Below are 23007 nucleotides of genomic sequence, written 5' to 3' on the forward strand. Positions count from 1 at the left end.
CTCTCGCGGCGGCGCGGGGACGTAAGCCGCTCCGGGCTGGCGGCTCCGCGAACCCGCTCCGGGACCGCGCGAAGAGAGACGGCCCACCGCGGCGGGAGGCGAGAGCCGAGAGCTGGGACGCGGCGTCCCGCCAACCGCCCGGACCCACACGGCTCCTACCTGCGAGGCCGGGTTTGGATTTTAGTCCCCGCGCGCGGTCTCTGCAGCCGTCGCACCGCGGGGTGCGCTCGCGCCGGAGCTGCCCTGGGGCGCCGGTCGCTTCTTGCCACTGGCTTGGAGTGTGGGGTGTCGGGATCGGTAGGACCTCCCGGACAGAGGCGGGCAGGTGCCAAGGCAGTCCTTTGTCCCCACCTCCGCCAGCCTCTTCCGAGGCAGAGGTGGGTGCCCGGTGCGGAGTCCCCAGCCTGGGACCCCGCCGGCCTCAGACCCTGCGTCCCCCACAGTGACAGATGGGGAAACACCGGACCAGGAACACAAGCGTCAAGACCGCGTTCCTCGGAACGGAAGATGGAATAGAGCTGGAATCCCAGACCTGCTGTGTGGCTTCCTGCGCGGGTCTAGACCTCTCCGAACTATGCTAACGTCTCTAAAAAGGTGGCAATGCCTCCCCAACGAGGGAGTTCAGTTATGCATGCGTTTATCCACTCAGCACTCGTTCACGCGAAGTCTGCTGTTGCTGGGCGCTGGAACTCGACGGTGACCAAAGTCGACAGAGAACTTACATTCCATAAGTAGAGACGACAAACGTGAGTAGAATACCCGAAGGCCCAGCAGTTCTGCCTCTGGGTGTAGCGCCGGGAAAGACACCTTCGCAACCTTCAGAGCCGAACTGGCTACAACTCCAATGTCCGTCACCAACCGAAAGGGAAAGACAAAGGGCGGCATTTTCACACAGTGAAATACTACACCCTGCTGAAAAAGAATAACCTGCTGAATACCCCATCAGTGCCGCGGAGTTCCACACACATCATGTCGGGAGGGAGGGGACAGATACCAAAGAGTTCACACCGTGTGATTCCGTGTTCACGAAGTATTTTCTTTTCTCTCTCTCTTTTCCCCCCAAGGCCATGCGTGTGCACTCACCAGAGAGAGCGAAAGAGAGGGAAACATGCCCTAAGGGTGTGGTCACGCCATAATCCTCTTCTCTCCGTCTCTCCATCCTCAGGATTTGGGGCATACGTGCATGTAGACGGGGCATATTTTTTAAGTCACCAGGGCAGGATTTGAACTGTGCTTAGCCAGTGGCTCCCTTAACCACTGTGCTGGGGCGGCCCATATGTAAAGTATCTTATACTGGTAAAAAAAAAAACAAAAACAAAAACAAAAAGTGGTCATCTTTGGGGAAGGTGGGCAATGACTGGAAAGGAACTCGGGAGCACGCAGGGGGCTGGTAATGCCTCCCGTTTCTTTATCCAGATGCCGGCTACACGGGAGTGTTGACCTTATGAAAACTGAACGAGGTGTGAACTTATGATCGGTACACTTTTCTTTACTTAAATTACATTTCATTAGAAAGGTTAATTACACTGATTTGAATTAAACTATATGGGAATACTAGAAAGAGAAGAAACAAGTGTTTAAAATCAGGACTATTTTTTTTTTTAAGAGAGATTTTGCTATAGGGCGTGTGTATTCGCTGGACGGAGAGAGATAGAAAGTGAGTGGAAAATGGCTACGCCACAATCCCTTCTCCTCCATTCTCCTCCCAGGATTTTGGCCACACGTGCGCATGTGCCCAGCGTGAGTTTCAAGCCTCTGAGTCTGGGACTTGAACCACATGTGGGAGTCCAGTGATGTAACCATTAAGCCATCTGCTGGTCCCTAAAAGAATGACTAAAGGGGCAAGCGGGTGGCATAGTGATTAAGGTGCTGGATTCCCACATGGGCAATCACGTTTTGAGTCTTGGACCCCGTGACTTGGAAATCACACTAGGCACAAGAGTGTGCATCAAAATCCCAAGAGAAGAATGGAAGACAAGGGACTGTGTGTGGCATGGCCATTCTTCCTGGGGGTGATTTCTCACTTTCTGTATCTCTGGCAAGTGAACATGCCCTATAGCAAAAATCTCTCTCTCAAAAAAGAAAAAAAAAAAGAGATTGAGAATTTCCTCCAAATTAAGGCTGGATACTAAACCACAGATCTAGGAAGCTCAGAGAACACCAAGCAGTATGACAAAAACTACACCTAAGCATTTAAAACAGAACTACAGAAAATCAAACAAAACATCTTTTTGAAAATGTGTTTATTCACAATAGTGTGCATGCAAGTAGCATGAGAGAGAGATGAACACCCCCCTGAGTGTCTGGGCGTGTCCTGATCCCTTCCTCCAGTTCCCTGGCCTGATGGAACTTGGGCAAGTGCTCACATTGCAGTGTATTTCAGGCTGATGAGGCAGGGGATTTGAACCGCTGCTGTCCTGTGGAATCTGACTTGTCTTGGGCAGTGCATTACCTCTGCACCTCAGAGCCAGCCCAAGAGAAAGAAAAAAAATATCTATCTTGAAGGAAGGAGGTGGGGATTGTCCTTATTCAAGGACAGGGATAAGATCACAGTGATTTGTCTTTGGAAATCATGCAAGCAAAAAAGAAAGGGAAGTCAACTATTTAATGTTTTGAGGGGGGAAAAACACCATTTTTTTTTCTTTTTTTAATGATAGGGCATGCTAGTTTGCTGAAGAGAGAGACGGAAAATGAGAAATCAGCCCTTGAGGGGATAACCATACCACGATCCCCTCTCCTCCATTCTCTCAGGATTTGGGGCATTTACACACATGTGCCTGGCATGTTTTTCAAGCAGACAGGTCCGGTACTCAAACTGTTCAGTTGGCCATGTGGGATCCAGAGCTTTAACTTCCACGCTGGCTGCTGGTCCCAACCTAGAATTTCATATCCAATGAAAGTATACTTCACAGATGAAAGAGAGAGGCTGAACATTGGCACAGAGGTAAAAAGCAACGTTCTGTGAGGGGAGCCACGTGGGAAGGTTCCAGGTTCGAGATCGGAGTCTGCCCTAAATACGCCTGTATATGGACCCACTGAGCCCATTATGTGAGACTGGTTGAAGCTGGGGGTGATTTATGGTGTCAAGACCCTAAGTTTGGGGACACTGTTTCTCTGTTTCTCTCTGTGTCTCACTTGTGGAAGAAATAAATAAATAAACTTTTTTTAAAAAAGTGAAAGAAAAAAATTTTAGACAAGCAAAATTTGAGATTACTTATCATCGGTAGAACTATCTTGCAAGAAGTTTTTTAAAAATTATTATTATTTTTAAAAATTAATTAATAATTCATTAAATTTTGACAAGAGAAGGACACAAGCACACAGAGAGAGAGAGAGAGTGGAGCAGAACAAGAAAAAGATACACCATTTTCGTTCGGGATTCAACTGTGGCCAGCCATGTGGGAGTCCAGTGCCCTTAACTACCATGCTATTTGCCAGCTCCAAGAAATGTTAAAAGAAGTTTTGCAGGGGCTGGCAGGTGGCTCAGTGGTTGAAGCTCTGGACTCTCACATGGCCAATCATGGACCTGGTGGCTTGCTCTCGCACTTGCCCTCTTTCTGATCAAATTAAAAATAAATAAATAAATAAAATTTAAAAATAGTTAAACAAGAATTTTTTTTTTAATTGCATAGAGGAGGAAAACGATGCAGGTCATGCACTCAGATCCACATTTTAGAAAAGGAAGAACATTACAAAGAGATAAATGAAGGTAAAATAAAATTTTTGTTTTTTAATTCTTAATTGATCTAATAAGTTAATTCAAAATTATAGTAACAATGTATTTGATGATTGTAGGTTTTGGATAAGTGAGATGGATGACAGCAGTGACCCACGGCATGGGAGAGAAGGATCGGGAATTCTTTGTTATCAGGCACCTTCACTACCTCTGAGGCAGTTTAGTGTTACTTAGAAGTGAACTTGTATTAGTTGTAAATGTGCATTTCAAACTCTAGGACAACCACACACATACACACACATTTTAAAAAAGAAATATAATAAGCGCTGGACTCCCACATAGCTAACTGCAGTTTGAGTCCCAACTTGGTGGTTTAAAAACCATGCTGGGTGCTGTGAGCATGTACCCAAAATTCTGAAAGGAGTATGGAAGAGAAGGGACTAGGGCATGGCCATCTCTTTTGGGGGTATGATTTCTCATTCTCTCTCTCATTGTTTCTCTCTGGCAAGTGCACACATCCCATAGTAAAGACCTAAACAAATAACAAAACTCAAAACACCTAGAGTTAACATCCTACTTAATGGTAGACTGAGTACTTTCCACATAAGGTCAAGGACTACAGAAGGATGTCCATCTCACTATTTCTGCTCAACATTTTATGGGTGGATTCTAGTCAGGGCCATAAAGCAAGAAAGCCACAAGAGGCTTTAGATTGGAAAGGCAGAAATAGAACTATTTGCAGACGATATTATCTTCTACATAGAAAAATCTTCAGTAATCCACTTTAAAAACTATTAGAAGAATAAATAAGTTCAGGAACGTTGCAGAGTATAAATGCTACAAGAATCAGTTTTGGGAACCAGCAGTTAGCGTAATGGCTATGTCGCTGGACTCCCGCGTAGTCGACCGCGGTTCACATCCCGGACCCGGTGGCTTAAAACTCACGCCGGGAGTGTGTGTGTGCCCAAGATCCCGAGAGGAGAATGGAGGAGAAGGGGTTGCGGCATGACCATCCCCTCTGGGGGATGATTTCTCGCTTTCTGTCTCTCTGTGTCTCTCCATCTGTCTGGCGAGCGCATGTGCCCTATAGTGAAAAACTCTCAAAAAAAGCGCTTGCCGCCTATAGTGAAAAGCTCAAAAAAAAAAAAAAAAAAGAATCAGTTTTGTTTCTATAAGCTACCAATGAATAATCTAAAAATGGAATTAAGAAACAGTTCCAGGGCCAGTCGGTGACACGGAAGTTGGGGCAGCTGGATCCCTCATGGCTGACTGCACAGTGTGTGCACTCCCAGAATCCTGAAAGGAGGGAGAAGTGGAGAAGGGATTCTGTGTGACATCGCTCATCGGGGGGTGCTTCCTCACCCCACCCTCCACCAGGAGCACATGTGCTCTCTGACAAATTGAAAAATAAATAAAGAAAATAGTTCCATATGTAATAGCATTAAAAAAGAATAGAATATTTAGGAATAAATATAAATGAAAAAGTGCAATACTTGTACTTTGAAAAGCATAAATCCTTGGGGCCAGAAGGGGGTATGGTGGCTAAGGTGTTGGACTCCCACAGTGCCAACCATGGTTTGATTCCCATACCTGGCAACTTGCTTTCTCACTTTTTGTCTCTTTCTCTGGTCAGATTAAAAAACAAGAGTAATAAATAAAATTAAATAATTATTTGAAAAATTATTAAAAATAAACGTTATTCTTTTTTTCTCCTAAATATATGGAAAGACATTCAGTGGTTATGGGTTAGAAGAATCAAGTTGTTAAAAATCTCAATACTCTTTGAGTTGACCTCTGTTAAAATTCTAGCTGCCTTTTTACAGAAATTGACATATTCCTGGAATGCCTATGGAAATTTAAGGGATTCAGAATAATCAAAACTATCTTGAAAAAGAATAAAGTCAGAGGTCTCACAGTATCTGATTTCAAAACTTACTACAAAGCTATTGTAGTGAGACAGTGTGGTGCTAGCATTAGGACAGATGTATAGATCAATAAACTAGAATTGAGAGTCTAGAAATCAACGCTCATGTTTATGATCAATTTATTTTCAGCAAATGTGTCAATTCAGTGGGGAGAATATAATTTTCAGCAAATGGAGCTTGGACAGTCGGGTATTCATATGCAAAATAGTGAAGCCAAATCCCTGCAACACACTATAGCCAAAAAAACAAAACAAAAAACTTGAAATAGGTCACAGGCCTAAACGTAAGAACTAAAACTATGAAACTTTTAGAAGAGCAAATCTTGATGACCTTAGATTATGAAATTTGTTTTGTTTTTACGTACGAACTAAAACACAAGAACAAAAATGCATAAATTGGACTGGATCATACAGAAAAGCTTTTGTCCTGCAAAGGACACCATCAAGAAAGTAAAAATCCCCATAGAATGGAGGAAAATATTTGTATATTAGATTCTGAAAAAGCATTTGCATTTAGAATATATAAAGAACTACAACATAATGAAAAAATAAATAAAATGGGTAAAGATTTGAATAGACATTTCTCTAAAGAAGTTATACAATAAACATATGAAAAGATATTCAATATCGTTAGTCATCGGGGAAACAAAAAAATCAATACAACCACAAGGAGATTCTATTGGACTGTCCCAAAAGTCATGACAAAGTTTTGCACAGAAAAACACATCATGACTTTCCTGACAACCCAATACTTTACATAGAAGCAAGTGTTGGCGAGATTGTGCAGAGATTATCAACTTTGTATATTTCTGGTAGGAACTTAAAATGGTGTAGCTACTACAGATAACAACTTGGCAGCTTCTTAAAATGTTAAACAAGTGGGTCAGCAGTTGGCATGGTGGTTGAAGTGCTGGATTCCACATGGCTGACATAGTGGTTCAAGTCCCAGACTTGGCAACTTGAAAAACAGTCTGGTCATATGTGTATTCATGCTTAGGCTCCTGAGAAGAGAGTCCAGGAGAGGAGATTGCAGCATGGACATCACTCCGAGGGGGTGATTTCCCACTTTCCCTTTCTTTGATTCTCTCCGGCAAGAGCACATGCTCTATGGAGAGAATCTAAAATCTAAAAAAATCTAAAAAATAAAAAAATTAAAAAAAGTTAAGCCACAAATTGATCTAGTAATTCTACTTCTAGTCCTATACCTAAGAGAACTGAAAATATGTAGGAGATGAAACCAGCAGTTGGCGTAATGGCTATGTCACTGGACTCCCGTGGTTCGAGTCCCGGACCTGGTGACTTAAACTCATGTAGGCACGTGTGCGTGTGTGCCTAAGATCCCAAGAGGAGAGTGGAGGAGAAGGGATTGCGGCGTGGCCATTCCCCCGGGGGGTGATTTCTCGCTTTCTGTTTCTCTGCCTCTCTCTGTCTTTCTGGCAAGCACGCGTGTTGTACAGGAAAAACCTCTAAAAAAAAAAAACTTGCTGGAGCATGTATTTATGATAGTCAAAAAGTAGAAATAATTCAAATATCTAACAATAGGAAATTGGTAAAAAAAAATGCAATATAGTTATACAGTGTAATATTAATTAACCATTGAAAATAAGAAATTGTTAATATATGCTAAAATAGGGATGACGCTTAAATACTGTAAGTGAAAAAAGTTATAAAATGCCACAGAGAGTACAATTTAATTTATACGAAATGTCCAGAACAGGCAAACCTGTAAAGACAAAAAGTAGATTGTGGTCACCTAGGGCTAGGGTGTTGGAGAAGAAGTGGGCTGTAGGGAACATGAAGAGAATGCTTGCTGGGCACAGTCTTCTTCTTTTTAAATTTTGCTAGAGAGCACATGCACGTGCCAGACAGGGACAAAGAGAGCGGAGAAATGAGAAAACATCCCTTCCCTGGGGAGGATGGCCACACTGCGATCCCTTCTACTTCATCCTCTCAGGATTTAGGGCATGCACGTGCATGTTTTCCAAGCCATCAGGTCTGGGACTTAAACCAAATAGTCAGCCATGTGGGATCCAGCTGCCTTAGCCACCATGCCACCAGTCATCCCTATAGAATGTCCTTTTATGGTATTGAAAATGTGCTGAATTGATTGTGGTTACGGTTGGATAACTCCATTCATATAGTTAAAACAACTGAATTGGGAATTGCACAACTTAACTAAGTGAACTGTATGGTATATTATAGGAGTTATATCTCGATAAAGTGTATACACATAATATATATATATATATATATACACACACACATATATATATAGTGGGTTAGCACAGTAGTTCATGCTGCCAAGACACTGCTGCCCACAAAAGGAGCCCACAAAAGGCCCAGGTTTCCGGGTTTGAATCCTGGCCAACCTAAACAGGCGGGATGTGGTGGTGGACATACATGGTCCCAGCTAGCTGGAAGGCAGGGGCAGGAGGATCCTGACATTCTAAGGCTCTGTCAAAAAATCAAATGAACAACCTCTCTCTCTCTTTTCACACAAATAAAATAAACTTAAAAAAATCAGATGGTGGTAAGTACTTTGGAGAAATACAAAATAGGGAGGGGAGATAAGAGCTGGGACCACAGGCTGGAATTTCAAATAGATCATGTGAGGGTTCACTGAAGAAGGTGAAGGGGTGAGTCAGAGGGATATCTAGGGGAAGATTATTCCAGGCAGACTGGGTCTGCATCTGAGCTGTCACTGCTCATATTTTTGACCTTGGAAATGTTATTTAATGGCCCCCACCTCAGTTTCTTTGTAAAATAACAATAGTAAATATCCTTATTTCAAATATACCTATTTCACGCAATAACCTAGGTTGATTAAACAAATTTTAAAAAGAAAGTAAAGCATTTAGAACAGTACAGAGGCACTAAGTAAAACACTTTATAGTTATTTTCTTAGTTACTACAGCAAACATGCAGCCCTTGCACGCTAAGATGGAAGCTTTCCTGGAATGTTGATGATACAAGGTGGCCATGTAGGTACAGAAGCAGGAAGGATGGAAGAAACTGGAGAGAGGGCTGGTGGTTTTCACTCTATGAGACAGGTAATAACCAGGATGGGGTTGAGCAGAGAAAGAGCAAGAGCTGGTTCAATTTTAACACCATCACTAAAGTTCCTGTGTTGAAAACACATTAAAAGGGGACAAAGATACACATGAAAGCCAGCTCTGAGCAGTGGTAGCAATGTATGTGCGAGGTGGTGGTAGTGGTGATCAGAAGTGGTCCAATTCTGGGGACCAGCAGCTAGCATAATGGCTATGCCGCTGGACTCCCTCCCACGTAGTCGACTGTGGTTCGAGTCCCAGACCCGGTGGCTTAAACTCACGCCGGGCGCGTGCGTGCCCAAGATCCCAAGAGGAGAATGGAGGAGAAGGGATTGCGGCGTGGCCATCTCCTCTGGGGGGTGATTTCTCGCTTTCTATCTCTCTGTCTCCCTCTTTCTCTCTGTCTGGCGAGCGCACGTGCCTTATAGCTAAAACCTCTCTCAAAAAAAAAAAAAAAAAGAAGTGGTCCAATTCTGGTTCTACTTGGGAGATAGATCCAACAGGCTCTGTTAAAGGATTGGATATTGGACATGAGAAAAAAGGCTGCAGTTTTTTTTTGTTTTGTTTTTTTGGAGAGGTTTTTTTTTCGCTGTAAGGCGCGTGCGCTCGCCAGAAAGAGAGAGAGAGAGAGAGAGAGAGAGACAGAAAGTGAGAAATCACCCCCCAGGGGGGATCGTCACACCGCAATCCCTTCTCCTCCATTCTCCTCTCGGGATCTTGGGCACGCACGCACACGCGCCCGGCGTGAGTAAGCCACCGGGCCCGGGACTAGAACCGCGGTCGACTATGTGGGAGTCCAGCGACATAGCCATTACACTAACTGCTGCTCCCGAGGCTGCAGTTTTAATCTGAACAATCCTCGGAATTCAGCTTGTTGAGATAAAGGAAGTCAGAAAGTCAGAAAGGGAACTCATTTTCATGAGGGTGGAGTGTGGTGGTAGTAGTGGTGGCGATTGGAGGGCAGAGGGGGCAAAATTTCAACCTTGGATCATAAACTTAAAATGCCTGTTATGCACGCAAATAGACTGAAGCTCAGGGAAGAGGTTCAAACTTGAGAGAGGATGGATCATTGACTCTTTCACAAAGGTTTAAGTCCAAAGGTTATATTCTAGGCTCTGGGGATAGGTGTGAGAATACAGACAAGCTCCTCTCACCATCTCACCTTCTGATGGTAAGACATGTACGAATTAGTGATCAAGCGAGGCAATATATGCAAGGTCTTTAATTTTCCATGGGACACAATGTACAATTGCCTTTTTTTTTAATATTCGTGATACTGCACGCGCCAGACGATGGGTCTTATGATCTAGGAGGGCCTCTTTCATCCCACCCGGGGATGCCAGGTATCCCACCCTCACTGCGGGCCAGATACCTAGCGCAACTGAACGGCAGCACTGCGCAGGCGCGGCCTCAGTCTGGTGTCCTAGGAGATGGACTCAAAAAAGCCTTGGCGCAGGCGCAATTCAAGAGGCCGAAGAAGCCTGAGACCAGGGGTTGGGCGGGGCGGGCTCCGAGTGCGCCTGCGCGGTGCGCGCTCTCGTCCTAGGATCTGCAGTCTCGGAACGCCAGGGAGGTGTTTCGGTAGTCTCTCGCCAGCCTCTCCCGCGAACCGGGTATCGTTGGGCTGCACCCCGGGCGGGACGTCCGCCGGTCACGGGAGGGGCCACGATGCCGGTGAGGAGATTCGCTTAGCCGCTGGGGTTTCTCCTCATCCCAGCGGCCTGGCTCGGGGGCGCGGCCGTTGCCATGGAGGCGCAGAGCGGGCGGGCTGGCGGCCCGGGTGGGGCGGGGCCCGGTCCGGCCCTGCTCGTGCTGCCTTCAGCGCGGCTGCATCCCGTGGGGCCCGCGCTGCCTGACTTAAAGCGCGGTGCCTGCATAAAGGCGCTCTGGCTCCCAACCCCGCCCGCGTGGTGGGGTGGGGGCGGCCGCTAGGCTCGGATGCTCCGCACCTGGTGGGGCCTCTGCGCCGAGCAGCCGAGCTCCGGAAGGCGGCGGAACCGGGCTCTGCTTAGGCTCCCAGGCTCCAGCTGTCATTTCTCTCCTGGCGCTTTAATTTATGGTGCAGAATGTAAGCTGTAGGTGTCTTTGTGTGTGCGCGTGTGTAGTGGTGGTATGTCTGTCTTCCAGGATTTCACAGATTGTTTTCGTGCACTTAATCGGGGACATTGTTAGGGTCACGGAGAAAACTTGAGCCATTGCTGGTTATTTACTGGTTGTGAGTCCTCGGACAATTATTTATTCTGTCTGGGTCCTTAGTTCCCATATAATTAAACTTTCCATCATGAGGTTGTTATCAGGGTAAAATAAGATAATGCACAGGAAACTTGAAGGACAGTGCTTGACATTTAACAGTAAATGCCCCGTGTTTGTTCTGGTTCATTGCTTTCAGGTTACTAGTGCATTCAATATCTATTGGGCACCAAACATGCAAGGCACTGAAGATATGAACAAAACTAGCCAGTTTTTTTTTTTTTTTTTTTTTTTTAGAGGTTTTTCACGGTAGGGCGCATGCCCTCGCCAGAGAGAGACCCGCAGAAAAAAAAACCCCCCCCCCCAGGGGATGGCCACTCCGCAATCCCTTCACCTCCATTCTCCTCTCGGGATCTTGGGCACGCACCACACACGCCCGGTGTGAGTTTAAGCCACCAGGTCCGGACTCAAACCACGGTCGACTACAAGGGAATCCAGTGACATAGCCATTACGCTAGCTGTTGGTCCCACTAGCCAGTTTCTTGAGCTTGAAAAGAGAAGTTTGCCTTCTTAAGCAGAAGTGAAAACCCTATGCATTTACAGTGCTAAGTGACTGAGGTGGGTGTGTGGGTGGGTGAAATATAGTAGAGAGCTGTAGATTCTAGTGAATTGGAAAGTATTCCCATGTAGGAATGATAGCCTACAAATATCAGATCTTTTTTTTTGTTTTCCCTCAAGAAACTAGAAACTATTTTGTGAAATTGCTCGTTTTAATTTAACAACTAAATCAAAGGAATTTTAGGTACTATGAGCCAAACAAAAGAAATTTGTGGGCTAAATTCAGTCTCTGGAATACCTGTTTGCAACCTCTTTTGTAGACAGACAGACATTAATCCAACTAAGCACAAATAAAAAGTAAATTGTAGCCATGAAGGGGAGAGTAGGGTGCTTTCAGAGGCTATAAAAGTATTTGACTTCCTCAAGAAGTTCCCAGATGATGTGACTAATGAGCTAAAATCTGAAGGATAAGTAGGTGTTAATGAAGTGAAGAGGCCAGAATAGGCAGAAGGAACAGTACATGGAAGGGCCAGTGGTGAGGAGGAACAAGGTGATTGGAAAAGTCCAAGAAGCTCCGCGTGACTGTGACTGAAAGAACCAAGTAGATTATTTTGTGAAATAAGCCCAGGGAAGTAGATACGGGACAGAACTAGATCTCGCAGACCACTTTAAGGATTTTGAGTATGATCCTAAGGTCTACAGCAAACCATTAAAAAAATTTCAAGTAGGGGAATGACTGCCACAGAGGGGAACAGACTTCCTTAGATGTAGTTGTTAGGAGGCGTGATCCAGGGCTTGGATAATGGTGACCTGGACTAGAGTAATGAAGGTAGAGACAGAGAAAAGTGTGCTTTATTGATATAACCTGTGATTTGACATTGATGTCAAAGTCAATGACAATGGGATATATACATACACACACACACACACACACACACACACAAAGAGTATAAAGATACACTAATTTTTTGGGGGGAGGGGGAGAGGTTTTTGCTATAGGGTGTGTGAGCTCGCCAGAAAGAGAGACAGAAAGTGAGAAATCACCTCCCAGAGGGGATGGCCACAACACAATCCCTTTCCCATTCTCCTCTGGGGATCTTGGGTACACAAACACACGCCAGCGTGATTTTAAGCCACCAGGTCCGGGACTCAAACCGCAATTGACTACTTGGGAGTCCATTGACATAGCCATTATGCTAACTGCTGGTCCCAAGATATACCGATATAAAGAGTATCTGATTTACCAAATATTTACCCAACTGAACTTTGGATCTCTTTACCCTGCCCCCCCCCCCTGAGAGAGAGAGAGAGATAGAAAGTGAGAAGTCACCTCCCCAGGGGGAATGGCCACATTTCAGTCCTTTCTCCATTCTCTTGGGATTTTGGGCACACACAGATAAGTGCCCAGCGTGAGTTTTTTAAGCAGTCAGATCCAGGACTTGAACTATGATCTACTACTATATGGGAGTCGAAGGATGTAACCATTATGCCATCTGCTGGTCCCCTCAGGATTGGGTTTTTAAAAGATTCTTAACCATATAAAAGATTCTTAATTATACAAAATTTCTTAAAACTTTACTTATACAAATGTTCATAAAGTTAGGTCATACTAAGACATTTTTCTTTGTGTTGGATTTTTCTCTTTTTAACATTGTCTTTCATAGAGAAGATATGCCTTATATGAATATATGAAATGGTAAAGACATTTTGCTAATGCATTATAGAAAGTTTAACTGAAAGTCTCAGAGGGAACAAAGGACCTACTATATTCCTGAACTGAAGGTGCTAACCGTGTTCACACTTTTTAAAAAATATTTAATTTTACTTACTGTTATTTTTAGTTTGCTCTAGGGCACACACACTCACCAGAGAGAGAGAGAGAAAATTAGAAAGCAAACCACCAAGTCCAGAACTTGAACTGTAGTTAGCCATGTGGGAATCCAGTGTCTTAATCACCACGCCACCTGCTGGCCCCACACACATGTTTTTTTACAGGCGGACACTCAGAGGAGTCAGGGACTTTTGTGCAAATAGAAAATCAGTAATATACTGATTCATTTTCTGCTTCTGTGGCATTTACTTAAAGATTTAAATTAGATTTCCTCTTCTCTCTTTTGTGTTATAAAAGAAACTAGTTTCCTTTTTGTATCTTTTAATAAATTTTTTCTATATATATGTAAAATCTTAAATTGCATTTAACAAATATTTATGAAGTCCTTAATATTATAGAAGGCAGTGAGATGGCAAAGTAACCTTTTTCAATTATAATCTATTGGGAGTAAGAGTAAATGTTCATTTTATTACTTGTGAATATTTTTCTCCACTAGATCAATAAATCAGAGAAGCCCGAGAGCTGTGATAATGTGAAGGTTGTCGTTAGGTGCCGGCCCCTCAATGAGAGAGAGAAGTCGATGTGCTACAGACAGGCTGTCAGTGTGGATGAGATGAGGGGAACTATCACCGTTCATAAGACCGACTCTTCCAATGAACCTCCAAAGACGTTTACTTTTGATACTGTTTTTGGACCAGAGAGTAAACAACTTGACGTGTATAACTTAACCGCAAGGCCTATTATTGATTCTGTTCTTGAAGGCTACAATGGTAAGTGAATACTTCATATGCCTACTTTAAAAAAAAAAATTATTTATTTAATTTTATTTATTCATTCATTTATTTTAATTTGACCAGAGAGAGAGAGGGAAAGTGAGAAAGCAAGCTACCAGGTCTGGTACTCAAACCTTGGTCGGCCATGTGGGAGTGTCCAGCACCTTAACCACCACGCCACCTGCTGGTCCCAACTTTTTTTTAAACAAGTTTATCGAGGCATAACTAATACCCCATAAATTCACTCATTAAAACTGTACAGTTGTATGAGTTATAGTAAGTATATATTTGCAAACCCATCACTATAATCACATTGTAGAATACTTTCATCAGTTCTAAAAATTCCTTTATTCTCATTTGCAATCCCATACCCCAGAACCCTTGATCTGGTTTCTGTCACTATAATTTTGTCTTTTCTTGAAATTTCATTTAAATCGCATCATACATATGTCATCTTTCTTAACTGTTTTCTTTCACTTAGCAAAATGTTTTTGAAGTTCATGGATCTTTTGCATATGTCAGTACTTTGTGCCTTTTTATTGCTCAGTTGCATTCTGTTGTACGGATGTGCCACATTTCATCGGTCCATTCACTAGTTGATGGACATCTGGATTATTTCCATTTTTTTTTTTTTTACTTTTATACACAATGCTTCTATGAAAATTAATGTATAAAAGTCTTTTTGTAGTCATACTTTAAGATTTCTCTTGAATAGATTTATAGGCGTGGAACTGCTGGGTCATATGGTAAATGTGTGTTTATTTTTGAAGAAATGCCAAACTGTTTTCTAAAGTGGTGACTATATATTTTTTCCCTACCAGTATTGTGTGAGGGTTCTAGTTTCTTCACCAATGCTTGGATCCTCACCAACACTTGAGATTGTCATTTTTTTAAAATTACAGCCATTCTAGGAGGTTTATAATGTCATCATGGTGTGTAATTTTTAAGTTAGTTTATTCCATGAGATAGAAGAAAGACAGCCAGATAACTTCAACAGGGTCCACATGCCACAACCCCTGCCCCCTGCTCTGCACCCCTACTCTCAACCGCCCTGTACCAGTGGTGCATGCTCCCAGCTTGCTCAGAAAGGTCCTGGGGCATGAACACCTTTCCCATGTGTGTCCACTTGTCTTACCACTGTGCCATCACCTGGCCCCTATATTATTATTTTTTAGTTTTTTTTTTTTTTTTTTTTTTTTTTTTTTTTTTTTACAAAGAATGATTTGTTTAGTTTTATTTATCATTATTATTTTAAAAATTTGCTACAGGGCACATGCATGAGAGAGTCAGAGAGAGAGAGACAGACAGAAAGCCACTAGGTCCAGGACTTGAAATGTGTCCGCTGTGTGGGAGTTCAGAGCCTTCACCATGCCACCTGCTAGCCCCTATTATTGTGTTTTAACTTGTATTTCTCTAATGACTAATGAAGTCGAGAACCTAGCCGTGGTACTTATTACCGATTTGTATATTTTCTTTGGTGAAATGTCAATTATTTTTACCTATCTTTAAATTTGGTTATCTGTCTTATTATTCTTTATATATTCTGAATTGAAATACTTGATCAGATATGTGATTTACAGATACTTTCTTCCAGTCTGTGGCTTTTTTTGTTTGTTTGTTTGTTTTATTTTTTCTTCTTTTTTAAAAAATTGCCAGAGGGTGAGGGACCAGCAGGAGACGTGGTGGTTAATATGCTGGACTCCCACATGGCCAACTGCTGTTCAAGTCCCAGACCTGGTGGCTTGCTTTCTCACTTTCTCTCTCTCTTTCTCTCTCTGGTGAGCATGTGCCTTGTAGCAAATTAAAAAAAAAAAAAGACAAATAAAATTAAATAAATCTTAAAACAAAAAATTGCCAGAGGTCTTGTATGCTAGTCAGAGAGGGTGAGAAAGCACTCCCCTTGCCGCCGCCCCCCCCCTCAGTGGAGCATGGTCATGCCACAATCCTTTCTTCTCCATTTCTCAATTTTGTAAGGATTTTAAACATATGTACACACATGTGTTGTGTTTTCAAGCCACCGGGTCCAGGATTCAAACCACAGTTGGCCATGTGGAATCCCTCTCCCAATGCACAGTGCTTAGTCACTGGCATCCTATGTTATGTCTTTGATGCTATTGTGAATAGAATTGTTTTTATAATTATAATTATTTTTAGTATTTTTTTCTTTATTCATGATAAATACATGCACATAAATGTGGGAGTGAGTGAAAGAGTGAGAAAGGAGGAGGACACTCTGTACAGGGTGATGTGAGCCCCTTCTTCCAGTCCTCCAGCCTGTTGGATCTTGAGCACTTGTATGGGTGCCCAGTGTGTTTCAGGCTGACTGAGCTGGGGACTTGAACTGCGGCCACCGTGAGATCTGACTTTTGAGCAGTGCATTACTGCTGTTCCACAGAGCTGGCCCCATAATTTCATATTTGGCTTATACATTGCTAATATATGGAATGTATTTGATTTTTTTTAAGGTAGGTTTTGTTTTTAAATTTGCCAGAAAGAGACAGGGAGAGGGATAAAGTACCCTCCAATGGGGTATGGTCACACCACAATCCTGCTCCTCCATTTCTTCGCCAGAAAGACAGAGAGACAGAAAGTGAGAAGTCACCTCCCAGGGGGGATGGCCCACACCACAGTCTCTTCTCCTCTCAGGATTTTGGGCACGCATGCACATGCCCAGCATGAGATTAAGAAACTGGGTCCAGGACTCAAACCACGATTGACTACATGTGAGTCCAGCGATATAGCCATTACGCTAACTTCTGGTCCTCGTTTCTTCATTCTTTAGGGATTTTGGGCATGCATGCATGTGCCCAGTGTGTTTTTCAAGCCACTGAGTCCAGGACTTGAATCTCAAAGTTGGCCATGTGGGATCCAGTTTCCTTAACCAACAGGCCACAGGCTGGCTCAACAGTGTTTTGTTTTGCTTTTTTCAATTCAGATAAAATTCAGTGCACAAATTCACTATTTAACTCTTTTATAGTTTACAGTGTATATGTTTTTAGTACATTCACAGTGCTGCACAACTGTTACCACAATCTGTTTCTAGAACATTTTCATACTCCAAAAAGAAAACCTGTACCCATTGGCAGTTACTCTCAGTCTTCTCCCTTATCCACTTCCCCCAAGCAACCACTAATCTACTTTCTCTGGACATTTTATATAAAAAGAATTACACATTATATAGCTTTTTGTGTCTGGTTTCTTTTACTTAGCATAATGTTTTCAAGGTTCATCCCTGTATCAGTACTTTATTCCATTTTCTGGCTATATAGTGTTCCTTTGTATAGATATATTTTCTCTATATAATCATCAGTTGATGAACAGTTGGGTTGTTTCTACTTTATAACTACTATGAATAATGTTGCTTTGATCATTTTTATGTAAGTTTTTGTGCGAACTTAACATTTTTAATTTTCTTGGGTATGTAGCTAGGAGTGGAATTGCTGGATCATATGCTAACTCTTAACTTTTTTTTTTTTTTGAAGCGGTTTTTGCTATAGGGCATATGTGCTTGCCAGACAGACAGACAGACAGAGACAGACAGAGAGACAGAAAGCGAGAAATCACCCCCCGGGGGGATGGCCACACTGCAATCCCTTCTCTTCCATTCTCCTCTTGGGATCTTGGGCACGCACGCACACGCTCCTGGCGTGAGTTTTAAGCCACCAGGTCTAGGACGCGAACTGTGGTTGACTACATGGGAGTCCAGCGACATAGCTATTACACCAACTGCTGGTCCACCTAACTCTTAACTTTTTTTTTTTTTTTTGGAGAGGTTTTCGCTATAGGGAACATGCACTTGCCCGAAAGAAAGAGAGATAGAAAGCGAGAAATCCCCCCCACCCCCAGGGGGGATGGCCATGCCACAATCCCTTCTCCTCCATTCTCCTCTTGGGATCTTCGGCACGCACGCACATGGGCCCAGCGTGAGTTTAAGCTGCCAGGTCCTGGACCAACTGTGGTCGACTATGTGGGAGTCCAGCGACATAACCATTACGCTAACTGCTGGTCCCCTAACTCTTAACTTTTTGAGGAGCTGCCAAACTGTTCTACAGTGGCTACACCATTTACATTTCTACTGGCAATGGTTGAAGCTTCTAATTTCTCCATGTCTTTGCCAACACTTGTTATATATAATGTCTTTTTGAGTACAACCATCCTAGTGAGTGTGAACTAGTATCTCATTGTGGTTTTCAATTTGTTTTTGTATGTTATGTACTACAACGTTACTAATCATCTTATTAATTTTAGTAGATTATTTTCTTTTTTATAAATTACTTCCCTCCTAGGATTTTCTACATACAAGATAATGTCTGCAAATATAGTTTTTACTTGTTCATTTCCAATTTTTTATGCTTTTAATTTATTTTTGTTGAGTGATTTTACTGCCTAGAATCTCTAGTAAATGTTTTCTGAACGTGGTATAAGTGAGCATTTTTATCTTCTTCCTGATCTTAGGGAAAATGTATTCATTTTTTCTAGGAAGCATATCATATGTAGATTTTTTCATAGATGCCTTTCATCATATTGGGGAAGTTCTCTTTTGTTCTTAGTTCACTGAGAAGTTTTTTTTTTTTTTTGGAGAGGTTTTTGCTATAGGGTATGTGCGCTTGCCAGAAAGAGAGAGACAGAGAGACAGAAAGCGAGAAATCACCCCCCCAGGGGGAATGGCCATGCTGCAATCCCTTCTCCTCCATTCTCTTCTAGGGATCTTGGGCATGCATGCACACATGCCCGGCTTGAGTTTAAGCCACCATGTCCGGGACTCGAACCGTGGTCAACTACATGGGAGTCCAGCGACATAGCCATTACGCCAACTGCTGGTCCCCTGAGAAGCCTTTTTTTTTTTTTTTTTTTTTAAGTTTTATTGATTACCTTTATGAAAGAGAGGACAGACACTCTCAGCAGGGTGTTTATGTCATGATCTTCCCCCAAACCCTGTAGTCAGCCAGGACCATGGGTGTGCCCTGCATGTTGAAGTACGCCCTGGAGAAGGTGAACCCCAAGGCTGCCCACATGGTCTCCAGCATTGTGGAGTAGTGCTCCTACTGCTTGTGCCATAGCACCCCCCCCCACACACACACACACACCAGGAATGTATGTTGGATTTTTGTCAAATGTGTTTTTTCCTGCACCTATTGAGATCTTTTTTTTTTTTTAATTTTAAGTTCATTAACATGACCAATTACACCGATTGATTTTTGAATGTGAAACCAGCTTTGCTACTTTGTCATGGTTTATTAGCATTTCATTTATCATTTAATTTGATTTCCTAAAATTTTGTTCAAAATAATTGCATCTGTGTTCATGAGGGATGTAAGTATGTGGTTTTCTTGTACTGTCTTTCCAAGTCTTATCTGGTTTTGGTATCATGTTAATACTAGATTCATAGAATGAATTGGGGTGCATTTCCTTTTTTTCAATTATCTGGATGAAATTGTCTAGAATTAATGTTATTTTTTTCTTTAAATGTTAAGTAGAATTAATCAATGACGCCATCTGGGCTTGGAGTTTTCTTTGTGGGCAAGTTTTAAACTATAGATTCCATCTGTTCAGTCGAAATAGGGCTGTTGAGGTTATCTACTTTTTTCTTGAATGGGTTTTTGTAGTTTGTCTTTCGTGGAATTTGTCTAGTTTTTTCTTTTTTTGATTCTTTTTTTTTTTTTTTGGAGAGGTTTTTGCTTTATAGCACATGTGCTCGCCCGACAGAGACAGAGAGACAGAAAGCGAGAAATCACCCCCCAGGGGGGATGGCCATGCCGCAATCCCTTCTCCTCCGTTCTCTTCTCGGGATCTTGGGCACGCACGCACACGTGCCCGGCGTGAGTTTTAAGCCACCAGGTCCAGGATGCGAACCGTGGTTGACTATGTGGGAGTCCAGCGACATAGCCATTGCACTAACTGCTGGTCCCGGAATTTGTCTATTTCATTTAAGTTGCCAAATTTATTGGCAAAAATTGTTGATACTGTTTCATTATTCTTTTAGTATTAGAATGTAGGGATATAACCTTTCTCATTTCTGATATTAGTAATTTCTGTCTTCTCTTTTTATTCTGACTAGACTGGCTAGATGTTTATCAATTTTATTGGTCTCAGGGAATCAGCTTTTGATTTTATTAATTTTCCTCTATTGTATTTATGTTTTCCATTTCTTCAGTTTCTGCTCTGAACTTTTTAAAACCCCCTCCTACATAGTTTAGGTTTAATTTGCTCCTTTTCCTACTTTCTTAAGGTGGAAGCTGAGTTCACTGTTCTGAGACTGTCCTTTCTTTTTTTTTGGAGAGGTTTTTGCTATAGGGTGCGTGTGCACGCCAGACAGAGAGAGACAGAGAGACAGTAAAACACTATATTGCACATATTGGAGGGTTCTGGGTTCACATCTGGAGTCCTCTAGAAGTATACTGGGCACACATGTGCCCATGATCTGGGGTTGGCTGAAGCTGGGGGAGGATTATGGGGACAAGACCCTGTTGGGGGTACTTCCTATCTCTCTATCTCTCTCCCTCTTTCTCTGTGTTTCATTCTTGAAAGAAAGAAAGAAACTTTCTTAAAAATCTCAAAATATTTGAAAAGCAACACATTTCTGAATAATCTAGCGAACAGAAAAAATATAAAGGAAAAATAGGAAGTATTTTATCTCTGTGAAAATGAAAACAAACCACGTGGTCCCTATTTTGAGGTTTTCAAGAGATCTTTATGTTAACTGCTTTTTAACTTAATTCAATTTTAGTCAAAGAATATACTTCATATAGTGTAAATCTTTTAAAATTTATTGAGACTTGTTTTATGGGCAAGAATGTGGCTTATTATTATTAAATGTTTTGTGTATACTTGAAAAAGATCCTCTTTTGTTGGATGGAATACTCTACAAATTCCTACAATTTGTTTGATAATGTCCTTCACATCTTTTATGTACTTATTTTCAGTCTACTTGGGTTATCAATTATTAAGAGGCGGGTATTGAATACTCTGACTATATTTTTGGATTTGCTTATTCATTTTAGTTCTATCAATATTTCCTTTGTGTATTTTTTTTTTAAATTGCCAGAGAGTGCATATGTTTGCCAGAGACAGACAGACAGAAAGCATCCCCCAGTGGAGCATGATCACGCTGCAATCTCTTTTCCTCTATTTCTCTGTCCTGTCAGGATTTGGGGGCATGTGTGTTCATAAACCTGGTGTGTTTCTCAAGCCACTTGGCCAGGACTCAGACCATGCTTGGCCATGTAGGACCTGGCTTCTCATGCATGTACTTAACTGCTGTGCTACAGGCCTGGGTCTCCATTATGCATTTTGAAATTGTGTAAGAAGAGACATAAATGCTCAGGTTTTTTAATTTTTAATCTTTTCTTTTTTTTTTTTTGGAGAGGTTTTCGCTATAGGGCGTGTGCGCTCACCAGACAGACAGAGAGAGACAGAGAGACAGAAAGTGAGAAATCACCCCCCGGGGGGGATGGTCATGCCGCAATCCTTTCTCCTCCATTCTCCTCTCGGGATCTTGGGCACGCACGCACACGCACCCGGTGTGAGTTTAAGCCACCGGGTCCAGGACGCGAACTATGGTCGACTATGTGGGAGTCCAGCGACATAGCCATTATGCTAACTGCTGGTCCCAATGCTCAGGATTTTTATATCATCTTGATAAACTGACCTTTTTTTCAGACATGCATATTTTATTTATTTTCTTGTTCCTTTTTTTTTTTTTTTAAGTTTGCCCTAGGATCTGGGCACTCACTGGAAAGATAGAGAACGAGAGAAAGCATGCCCCAGGGACATAGCCATGCTGCAGTTCCTTCCCCTCCATTCTCCTCTTGGGATCTATATACACACACCTGGCACATTTCTCAAGCTGCCAGAACTTGAACCACATCATTGGTTATGGGATCCAGCCACCCTAACTATATAGAGGTATTTACGTAACCTAGATAGTAGAGCTTACTACCTACCAGCGTTATATGGTATAGCCTCTATGCTCCTTATGGGACCACCATCGTATGTGTGAACTAAAACATCATTATGCGGCACATGGCTGTAGTTGTACTCATGGCTTTGGTTTATTAAAGCAAAAGGATAGCTCTATACTTTGAATATGTCTTTCCCAAATTCTTTTGTTCAGTTCTCGTTAGAGAATAAGAGGGTGGAAACTTAATTTGATGATGTTGTCAAACGTAGGGCCTTTGGGAAGAGATTAGTGATTGGCAGTTAGGACAGGGCCTCGATGATTCAGGTTCTGTTGTGTATGTAGAGGAAGTAAGGCAGGCAGAAGCCACATGGATACAAACCATGTGCTGCTCTTAAAAGTTCTGCCTTCTACCATTTTGCGGTACTTTTGACTTCTCAGCCACCAGACTGAGTCAAAAATAAACCTCTATTCTTTTTTTCTATAGAATGGTTTATTTTATTAATATTATTTTTTTAATTAATTATTTTTAATTGACCAGAGACAGAGAGGGAAAGCGAGAAAACAAGCCACCAGGTTCAGGTCTCGAACTGTGGTCAGCCATGTGAATGTCTAGCACCTTAATCACCATACCACCTGCCAGCCTCCAAACCTCTGTTCTTTTAAATTTACCTAATCGCAGGCATTTCTGTTATCAACTCAACAGTCGACTAGTATAGAAAACAACAACAGATCAGCAAAGACTGGACTTCTAAAAGTTTTTTCTCAGTGGTCGTGCTGAATGTGCTATTTGCTTAATTCTTCTAGCATCAGGTGTGATAACATGTATGAAATGTTGTTTATTGAAGAAACTTGTTAAAGACTCAGTACCTAGAGTTTTTTTGGGGGGAGGAGGGCTGGTCATGTAGGCACCGTGGCCTAGCATGTGCCAAGATTCCAGACTCCTAGCAGGAAAGCAGGTGGGTAGCATAAACCACATTGTTAGCACAGTTCAAGCAGAGTGAGCCACTCTTATCATTTAGGGATTGGTGGGAACTCTCCCCAAATTCAAATTCCTAGGCGCCAGCCACGGCCAACCTTGCAAGCAGGACTTTCAGAGGATAGCAGT

General features: G+C 42.4%; 2 protein-coding genes across 2 annotated transcripts in view; one reads left to right on the forward strand and one right to left on the reverse strand.

Moving 5' to 3' along the window:
* CCNI2 (cyclin I family member 2) overlaps nt 1-885 on the reverse strand; it is an 8287-nt gene extending 7402 nt beyond the window's left edge. Inside the window, 1 exon segment of the mRNA XM_027767649.1 lies at nt 760-885. Coding sequence (XP_027623450.1) covers nt 760-885 — 126 coding nt within the window.
* Nucleotides 886-9943: 9058 nt separating this feature from the next.
* KIF3A (kinesin family member 3A) overlaps nt 9944-23007 on the forward strand; it is a gene marked incomplete in the record, with an annotated part of 60325 nt that continues 47261 nt past the window's right edge. The window contains 2 exon segments of the mRNA XM_027767655.1: nt 9944-10324; nt 13726-13999. Coding sequence (XP_027623456.1) covers nt 10319-10324; nt 13726-13999 — 280 coding nt within the window.

The sequence above is a fragment of the Tupaia chinensis genome, unplaced genomic scaffold (assembly GCF_000334495.1).
Source record: "Tupaia chinensis unplaced genomic scaffold, TupChi_1.0 Scaffold144346_1, whole genome shotgun sequence".
Lineage (NCBI taxonomy): Eukaryota > Metazoa > Chordata > Mammalia > Scandentia > Tupaiidae > Tupaia > Tupaia belangeri.